The sequence below is a fragment of the Cynoglossus semilaevis genome, chromosome 11 (genome assembly GCF_000523025.1).
Source record: "Cynoglossus semilaevis isolate Cse_v1.0 chromosome 11, Cse_v1.0, whole genome shotgun sequence".
In the NCBI taxonomy this organism is placed as follows: Eukaryota; Metazoa; Chordata; class Actinopteri; order Pleuronectiformes; family Cynoglossidae; genus Cynoglossus; species Cynoglossus semilaevis.
This window is the reverse complement of record NC_024317.1, coordinates 12,777,681-12,787,668: the sequence shown is the minus strand read 5'-3', so window position 1 is coordinate 12,787,668 and position 9,988 is coordinate 12,777,681. Positions and strand designations below refer to the sequence as shown.

General features: G+C 39.8%; 2 protein-coding genes across 7 annotated transcripts in view; both read right to left on the bottom strand.

The window, feature by feature from the left end:
• The window catches only part of LOC103386406 (SH3 and cysteine-rich domain-containing protein 3), a 7,453-nt gene extending 6,087 nt beyond the window's left edge, over positions 1–1,366 (bottom strand). For both annotated transcript variants that reach the window (XM_017036508.2, XM_025059924.1), the window contains exon 1: positions 64–1,366. In XM_017036508.2, coding sequence (XP_016891997.1) covers positions 64–80 — 17 coding nt within the window. In that variant the 5' untranslated portion in view covers positions 81–1,366. The remainder of the gene's footprint in view (positions 1–63) is intronic.
• A 125-nt stretch (positions 1,367–1,491) lies between these two features.
• Positions 1,492–9,988, bottom strand: part of r3hdm2 (R3H domain containing 2) — a 38,952-nt gene continuing 30,455 nt past the window's right edge. For 3 of the 5 annotated variants that reach the window (XM_008320638.3, XM_025059922.1, XM_025059923.1), the window contains 9 exons: positions 9,263–9,398; positions 7,739–7,908; positions 6,628–6,767; positions 6,342–6,442; positions 5,330–5,499; positions 4,980–5,124; positions 4,131–4,222; positions 3,661–3,745; positions 2,735–3,117 (listed from right to left, as the gene is read on the bottom strand). In XM_008320638.3, coding sequence (XP_008318860.1) covers positions 2,735–3,117; positions 3,661–3,745; positions 4,131–4,222; positions 4,980–5,124; positions 5,330–5,499; positions 6,342–6,442; positions 6,628–6,767; positions 7,739–7,908; positions 9,263–9,398 — 1,422 coding nt within the window. Of the gene's footprint in view, positions 3,118–3,660; positions 3,746–4,130; positions 4,223–4,979; positions 5,125–5,329; positions 5,500–6,341; positions 6,443–6,627; positions 6,768–7,738; positions 7,909–9,262; positions 9,399–9,988 lie in introns of all 5 variants that reach the window. The other 2 variants (XM_008320636.3, XM_008320640.3) reach the window with 2 other exon arrangements.

Sequence of the window (9,988 nt, the reverse complement as noted above, 5' to 3'; positions counted from 1 at the left end):
AAAAATAAAATATTTATTTTAAAAATGCAAATGATGATTTTTAATGACTTTATAACAACTTACGAGTCAAAATGAGCCATGGTGTTTGGTCGGGGTTCTTTTTCCTAACCAGTAGAGGTCACTGTAGAAAGAAAAAAAATGTTTTAGAAACTTCACAAGTTAGTTAAATTAGGGTTGGATATGGATCTTTTCAGGAAGCAGCATCAACTTCGACACAAAGCCAAGATTAGTCTGGGGTTATTAGTAACATCAAAATATGTCGACCGTATTTGATTACATATACATCACGTCGATCATTTCAAATTGCTCTATTTGCTAGAACAGTTTGCAGGCACATTGATAAGAGATTACCTACAACAGTCCAGGAGATGAATTTTCACAGCAGTTCATGCACATGTAAAAAATTAAACTGACCGTTAAACTTCGCTTTCCACCAAAATCCCAGGGCCGTTGTCCCTTCAGAAATGACAACTTGTGTGAATTCTGTCCGAACTTTTCCTTTACATGCTCTACTTTTGAAATGAGACTTCAACAGGTGGGAGATTTAGATGAGTAATGCCAGCAGGCCCACCCAGCCCAGCCCAGCCCAGTCCCAACCCAGCCCCGACTCTCAGTGTATATGTGTGTGTATGTGTCTGTGTTCCCCCAAGTGATTGTTTGGGACAGCTGAGCTCCACTAGTTAAGTGGTTGAAACCCAAAGTCTCAACCCCTGGTTTCCTCTTAGCCAGTACAAAGTATTATTAGAATACAGTCACACACACCGACACAACAAATGGCAGTTTTACTGCGAAAACCATGCGTCAAGAAAGAATGATGCACTTCAAACAAATGGAACAAACGCAGTAAAATCGGGATTTGTAAATGGTAACACACAGGCAAAAGAAAAAAAAAATAGAGTTTCGAAGGATTTGCAAGAGGTATGTTTACGACGAGGTATGTTTAGGTCTGCAATCATACGATAATACGTACGATATACGTATATCGAAAATGCAATAATATGTTTTCATCATTTAAGAATTTGTTTACAGAAAAAAAATTATACATATATATACAAACAAGACAGATGTGGACTGCAGGCAGGTCAGTCAGAGAATACAGAGACTCAATGTGTATGCAGATGATATTTAGATTTTTATGCCGAATGTAGCAGGTCTTGCAAAATTGTATTTTCCCCCAAATTTTAATAAATCTTAATAAGAGATTAAAACCAGTCTTTGATGTCATTAACACCTAAAATCTGCATGTATTCCCCGAGAAAAGCTTAAAGGTGAACAAACATGGGTCTGGTACAAGTTACCTGACAAATTAAGGACCTTTTTGGTCTTCACTCTCTAAATACATTTGTGAAACAAAATACATTTATCAGAAACAACACTCTTTTGAGCTTTTGTTTGTTCTTTTGCCTGTTAAAGTTGAACAATCTTTTTTTTTTTTTTTTTTTACAAAATCTTTCAAGTGAAAAAGCAATGAACCAAGAGACACAGAAGGTGTTTGATCGTTTTTTTCTCCACTTTTATATTTTTAAAAACAAACAAAAATAACAGATTAAATAAAATTTACAGTAGACATATGCAATCATTGTGCACTTTAACTACTTCTTCTGATACGTTCTGCACAGCTGTCAACAAAAAACAAAAAATAAACGCAAACACTGCGGGGCGCTGGGGTGGAGCGAGGGGGGGAGTGGGACACTTTGTGGGAGAGTTTGGGGGAAAAGAGGAAGTGAGGTAGAGGGCAGAAGAGGAGGAGGAGGAGGGGATGAAGAGGAAGAGGGAGGAAAAGGATACAGGAAGGCCCTAAACTTTGTCACTCAGGTAAAGAAAGAAAGATCACTGAATATATAGATTTCTTTTATTCCTTACATCACTTATATAAATATATTGAACCCCAAGAAAACGAAAGAGAGAATTTTTCAGGGAGAAAAAAAAAAAAAAGTCCAAAAAAACAGCGCAATACAGAAACCCACAACAGCAGTAAGGCAAACAGAAAGCAAGAGGATAGAGGGGAGGGAGAGAGAGAGGAGCAGAGGAAGCAGGAGGCAGTATGAGACATGGCTAGAAAAGAGGGAGGAGCAGCAGGGAGGAGCAGAAAGAGTGAGTGTGCAACTGTGCATATGAAAATGTATAAATATGTTAGACCAGGAGACAACTGGGCGAGGGAGGGGAGAAAGAGGGAGAGAGAAAGGGAAGGAGGGACAGAGAGAGAAAGAAAGAAGGAAAGAAAGAGAGAGAGGGCAGATGGAGGAGCAAGGGTTGGAGAGGAGATTTTCCGACTGAGGTCAACTGTCCAGTGTGTTCTTGGTTATGTGCTACGTGACCCTGTTGCCTGTGTTTGTGTGTCTCCTGGTTTGTGTCTGTGGTCGTGTGTGTGTGTGTGCGCATGTTCGCATGATTCTGTATGACGGCAGCACACATTCCACGGCAACAGTGAAACACATGCTCACGTGTCTTGTGTGCTCTTCTGCTATATAAATACAAAACAAAAACTATGAGTAAAAACAAACGACAAAATCAGATTTGCAACCGAACACCAGCCACCTTATGATTCACACCTTCTTCCCTTTTATACATTAAACTGGAGTTTGTTTGTTGGTTTTTTTTTGTCTGTTTTTAAATTGTACACTAAGAGCAGTCCTCCTCAGTCTTGCTCCCTTCTCCACTGATCCACCAGGAGTCTCTCTTTGTTTCTGTCTCTTCCACTTTCCTTCTTTCCTCCCCCCCCTCTCAGCTCCTTTCACTGTGAGCTGGCCCTCTCCAGCACACGCAGGTCATAGTTCTTTTTGGCTGCCCTCAGTTTGAAGAGACTGGCCCCGCTGTTGTTGAGTTTGAAGGAAGCACTCTGGGCGGCCATGGTGCTGGGGAACACTGCCACCACCGTGTAGAGGTGAGCCGGGTCATTACATTCACCCTTGGCTCCTCCAGCCATCATACCGACCCCGGGCCCTAGAGGACCTACGTTGGGACAGGGGCCGCAGACTCCTCCTCCTCGCACTCCCTGCGGCTCCTTCAGCCACTGGATCTTGGCACCGCACATTGACAGCTGGTTAAAGAGCTTTTCAGCATCTGGACGTGAAATTCCTTCTGGCAGGTCTGTTACTTCGAGCACTCGACTTAACACTGGACAGAAGGGAGAAAGGAGGAGTCAGTGCCAGGCTGGGGATGTTGGCAGGAAATATTTATTAAATAAATATTATATATTATATGTAAATTATATATGTAATATATTATATATATTATAATATTATATATATATTAGTTATATTGCCTTGGTCCATATTACAAATCTCATTATGTAATATTTTCTAATATATTTTCCTTTTGTATGGTGTAATATAGTGCAGAGCCATGCTGATTTGTAGAGCTGTACACCAACCAAGGTTCATCTGACCTAATCCTGCTACTTTACTGCTTGTGATGGCTGTGATAAATGTCTTATATTGTATTTAATTGTATTTAATGCTAGTGTTAAACCTAAAAAAAAATAAAATAATTAATTGATCCAAATTTTAAAAGACATGATTCAATGTGTTCTCTCATTTGTTTCAACACTGCGGTTGTTGGACCCTGTGATGTCGATGATGCATTGATGATGGATATTCAATGCTGAAAGACTAGAGAAAATAAACAGTTTAATATAAGATGGGGTTTTTTTTTTCTCACCAACATCAGTCGTGCCAAGATCTGTTGATGCAGATTTGAGTGTTTGCTTCTTTCCTCGTGCCCCGTGTTTCATGACGCCTTGGCCCTGAAACACAGTGACATGTCAAACCTCACGGTGGGGGTAAAAGCAAACATGGAAGCCTTCGCGGGAAGCAGCAACATCTGCTTAATAATGAAGCCAGAAGTATTTATGACAAACAACGACGGATGGACAGTCAGGATGGCAGGGCTCCTAATGCAGAAAGAAAAGTTTCTGAATGAGCCTTTATTTAAAAACACTGTTTTAACAGATAGAAAAACAAATGTATCAAATAATAAACTTAGTAACAATCATGTTTTTGGAAATGCACTTGAATCAAACTATAATATGATGTAATACATAACCACCAATAGACTGCTATTTCAACGTCTGGTTTGCAATCCTCAAATAGGACGCTATTCCTGCCGTCAACAGGCCAGGCAGCACTGACCTGGTGAGAGCTGTAGGACTGGCCGTGTATGAGGGGAGGTGGACAAAGGCTGTACTGGAGAGGCTGACCCAACAGGGAGTAGCGACCATCACCTAAACATCAAGTACACAAACAGTTAAGACACATTTACTACATAAGAATGAAGTCAAAAATGGAGAACTCACTGCCCAGGAGGACCACAGTAACCTCCATTACAAACGTCACCCCAGGTGCCTCAACTATTCTAGATCCTATTAATATAAGTTAACATAAAACGAATATTAGAAAACACTGTATTCTCATTATTTGCCAATGTATGGTTTGAAAAGTTCTGATCACTTAAGCTGTTTATACTCAGAGTTCAAGGCTTATTGGGACTTTTACTAAGTCGTCAATAATTTTATATTATGATGTTATGGTTTCTTTATGTTGACAGGCCCAAGAAAATTATTCTATGACGGTTATAAAAGTGTTTCCTGCTCCTAGTTTTCTTTCTTTTGTCACCTTTTCTGCTCTTTCACACCAATCAAATGAGAGAGATGGCTTCACATCTGAGGCTCTAACATCAGATTTCCTCCCTTAAGAATAGGGTGTTGTTTCTTTTTTTTTCTGTACACGAGGGGATTTTTCTCTCTCTATCCTTTCTGTCTCGCTCGTTGTCCTGTCACAGCTTTCCCACGTGAAAAAAAAAAAGGTGTGGTTTCTGGTCACGGTGAAGTTTTACATACGCTGCTGTGATAAGTGATAAAGAGAACAGGTCTGAACAGGTCTGGGTTTGCAAAGAGGAGGAGTTACAGTAAAATGCAGCATCTCTCCCCCGGCCTCTCAGTCTTTATGTAATGATTCCATTAGTCAGTGGTTGAGTTGTACCTTGGGCTGGTCCTCCTGGCCGGGGAAACTGGGAAATGAGGGGTAGTGGTCCAAGGCCTGGACAGACGCTGCTGACACTGCCAGAAGGAGACGGGGTGGGAGACTGAGTGGGGGAGGCCAGAGGACTTGTCAGCTGGGTACTGGCCTGGACACAAAGAAAAAATATTAAATACGAGGATGGGTACACACACACACACACACACAGAGCCTTGTTACTTAAACTAAGGTACCCTTCAACAATAGGACCAACTGAAACTGAAAATAAAAAAAAAAAAATAGATGACACAAGCAAACACAAAGTTGAAGCATTTTTATCAAAGACCACAGAGGTCCTGGTGAAGACCCCGTACCTGTGGAGTGTTTTCAGGTTTGTAGAGCTCCCCTGGCTTGCTGGGTCTCTGCTCTATGCTGTAGTACTTGCATGGATTCCATTGGACCAAAGGAGGATTCTGGGAAGGCTGTGGTCCATTGGGGACGCTGAGCTGCATGACCATCACCCCAGGTCCAGGAGGTGGGACCCCTAAGAGCAGGGAGGCAGACAAACATTCATTATCCAGTCACAGACGTCAAACACAGCAAGATTAACGACATACAAACTTTTCAAAAGTAACACAAGCAGCTGACATTCTGACTTCATATAACATTTAAAGCTCAGGCTGAGTAGTGGATGATGCCTCAGGGCTGAAGTAAGTATGAAAAAACAATGTACATTTAATGACAAAAGACTAACATAAAAGCTGAAGTGAGAAAATGGGCAATGAGATCATTTCTACAGCAACTGATGAAACACAGCAAAGGTCAAAGACTGGATGGATTTCGATTCGATCAACATTTACTTAAGGCCAAATGTGATTTGATGAGGTTTTGTTTTTTTTTCTCTCCTGATTACTTTAAACATGACCTTGATCACAGAAAGCAGTCTGTGTCTGAACTCTCACCCGATAACCCTTCACCTGATTATACAGAGCAGTTACAAGAAGCCATGAACTAACCCAAAAATAGAAGGAATTTTTATTAAATAATACTGGATGGTTCTGTTTTAAATAACATTTATAGTGTCTCTAAAATCTATAAAAAAAAAAAGATTTTTTATAGATTAAAAAAAACCCAGTAATGTTTATTTACTTTATGTTTCTTAATTAAAATCACTTAGTAGTTCTCAAGGTTCTCAAACTATGGTATGCACACCAATAATGGTACAATGGCTCCCTCTAGTGATACATGGAATCGAATTCCCATTTGGATAAGAAGGTTATGTTACGTTAAGACCAACTTTTTAGTTTGACGTGAAATAAAAAATTATAGATGGTAGGTGATGCAGAAGTTGTTTGAAAACAACTATTGCAGAAAACAATCTCTCACCTGAATATTGCTGCTGCAACTGCGGAGGGTTGCATGGAGATGGCGATTGTGTGATTTGATACTGCTCATTGCTGGGGGGCTGCAGATAACTGACAGATGGACTGCAAGAAAAAAACACTCAAATTATTGTGCCTACAGTATCATAGTGTATAACAATATACGGTATCACTGGCCCTGTATCGTGATACATATTGTACTGACAGACTCTAACGAATACACACCCCTACTAATAATGGACTTTTATACACAGAATATTTGTATAAGAAGTATTCGTCCCCATGTGTACCTTGTGCTATTCTGCTGTGTAGGTGCGATAACACTGTAGTAGACAGGCATTGGTCCCTGAACCGACTGGCTGACTGGAACCATCACCTGCTGCTGGTACTGCTGCTGCACCACCTGCTGATTTTCATTCCCCACTGGCACCTGGGGAAAGGTGAGAGGTCAGAGGAGAAGATAAAGGTTAACTATGACTCAGGACTGGTCTTCTTCCTCATAGCTGTTTTATCACCATCTAAATAAGAAGTGAGAAGTAGAGCGTAAGAATTACTTAATCTTTATATATATATATATTTATATATCTTTATTTTTTATAATTTCTTATATGTTCCTTACTAAGGTGTTTAAATGTTAAAATGCAAAAAGTGACATATGAACAAATTCTATGGTAGAATATACAACGGTATAGACTAGGGATGCACAGAAAAGACTTTCATCACCAAAACAAAGCGGCCAAAACAGGAAGTTATGATGACGCAAGCGAAAACCACAGCCAGCGCGGGCATCTCCAAAAATATCAACATGTTTTCAGTGTGGACGTATTTCAAAATATCTCAGAAAGACCTACGGATAGCGATTTGCAAAACGTGTAATGCGTGAATTTCTCCACGGCGGGTTTAATTTATCACCTGAAAGCCAAACATCCCGATCGCTAGGCTGAATATGAAAGGAAGGAGAGCCTCTTTGCGCAAAAGCGAGTCTTTGCTGCATACAGCGCAGACCAGGAGCTCCCGGAGACATTCACTTCACACCAGTGGGTCTTAATAATATTATTTTCTATTTTCTACTTTAACCTAATATTAAATTAGCAGTGAGTAGATTTTCATTTCATTGTCGTTACCTACTGTATATCTATATTTGCCTTTGACAAATGCATTTTCAATGTGAAAGTATTTTAGTTGTATCTTATTTCATGTGTAAATTGGTTATATAATTTATAAAAAAACTGTCAAACTAATAATAAAAAAAAAGTGTCAAAAAACTTCTTAGGTAACACTGTATTTTTTTGTGCCACTGATGCTAGTGTGCACCAGGGGGAGCTGTTGTTACTGTTTTGAAAACATTGAGGGAACGCTATACTCAATCACATTTAGACAAGTTACAGGCACTACCTGTACCTGATATGATGGCATCTGTGGGTACTGGACCATTATGCTCTGCATTTGTCCCCCCATTTGTCCACCCATGCCGGCCCTCTGGGAATTGAGCAGACCAGGGTTTTGGGGCTGCTGCACACCCATCATACTCTGGTAACTCTGCTGCTGGCTCGGCATCATTGTTTGGAGACCTAATGAAGAATGACAAAGAATACAGGTGAGTACAACCTGAGGAAATACACAACAAATGTATTAAACAGGAGGATTTGATTCATATATAAATAAAAAGTGTAGTATTTAGTAAATGCACTCTACTTAAACTCACAGCTTATATTTTGAAAAAAAGCTTGGAATGAGAACACAATGCGTACTGGAAACCATAATAAAGAATTTCTTGTAAAGCTTTTATTAAACAAATAACACTTTTGTCAAAAACAGCCTTTCTCAAACCAATCACGAGGGTTACACCGATGCAGGGTCACTCTGACCACTCCACGCGGCCTTGATTCACATGGTTTTGGCAGGCTTTGAGCAGGAGTCAGAGTCCATTCAGGCTGTCATCGATGTCTGTGTGTCACTTACTGTATACACACTCTACAGAGCCAGATTTAAAGACACCGAGTATAGACACATTTGTCAAGGGTTTTCCATGAAAAAAAGACAGGGCTCTATTTTTGTCATCGTGTGTTTGACTTGGCAGACCACATGTAGAACCAAGGTTGCTTACCTTTACCTTGTAGACCAAAAAGTGTATGAAAAGCTGTGTATATTAACCGCTGCCAAAAAAAAAAAAATTAAAAAAAAAAATGTGGGGGAGGTGATTAAAAAATATAATCTGAATAATTAGAGGCTTTGTAATCAATTCATCTAGATAAATCACTTTTTTTCCCCAAATAGTACTGTTAGACCCAAATAGCAATGCTTTCAATTCAGATGTAACGTCACAGGTAATTAAACAAGTAAATTGATTGAAGAAAGATTATTCAAAAGAATGAGAACGGAGCTCGTGTTTCAGATCTGGCTTTACCGAAGTCGTCGATTTGTACGATCACTAAGAACAAGGAAGCAATAAAAGAATGTTGCCGTAGGAGTGACTGTGATCACCAAGCAAAGATCTCAGACATTAGAAAAAGTGGAACAGTATTTTGTGTATGGAATTGTACACAAAATACTGTTGAATAAGCAATCATCTGGGGTCTAAGAACTGATTCATTTATTTCACATTGATTCCTATGGGGAAAATAGTCTCAGTTTTCAAACTTTTCAGTTCACAAACAGCCTTCAGGAACAGATTAAGTTCAAAAACAGAGGCTCCGCTGTACTGTAAATAAACCCCACTGAATGAATACCATGTTTCTGCACCAGGACTATAGCTAATGTTTGCTCTGTTTTTCATGCCAGCAGCAACAGAATCTGCAGGGAAGGCAGACAATGTCGGAGCTGCGGCTTTAACAAAGCTCATTCAAACTGAATGCCCAATAACCCACGCAATGCATGGGTTCATGCAATGAATAGCACTGGTAAAACACAGTACAATATACCTACCCGACTGTTGTGTGGGCTGAGGCATAGGTTGAGTGCGCTGGGCAGGATAAGACACCTGGTGAGACATGGGCTGGGGAACACGGTACTGTTGGCCTGAACTGGGATACTGACCAGGAGGGTAATAGGACACCTGGATCTGAATTGAGGCACAAGAAAAACAAGAACGCATCATGTAACGTTAAAAGAGTCAATTCACCTTTCTTCACTATTGTCCTTAAAGTTGAACTGTCAGAGAACTGCAGGCCATTTTTCCAAACCAGCCAATTTGGTCTGCTGTAGCAGCGCTAGTATTTTCAGTCCAGGGATGGACTGAAAAGGTAAGTATTCCAGACTGGAAAGGTATGTTTTTAATTAGCTTTGTCTTTGTAAATGACAATATACTGGATTAGCATGGATGGCTATATGACTCAACAACTGCTGGAAACTTTGAGTGTTTCAATTCCTTTTTTATTTATTTTATTTACTTATTTATTGACCTTTGGCCATCCTGAATAGTCAGCCTCGCAATTAGTCTGGGTTTAAAATTCAATATCTACAGTGTTTACTACTGGTCTAGACCAACAACACTACATCAACAGTATTAACAAAACTGTATTGACTATAGTGACAGATCTGAAAAAAACATTGCTACATAACTCCCAAAGAACACACTGTTGCTCGCAACGTGCCAAAAAAAACAAAATAAAACAAAAGCCCCCACACCCTCTCAACAAAACACACAAACAA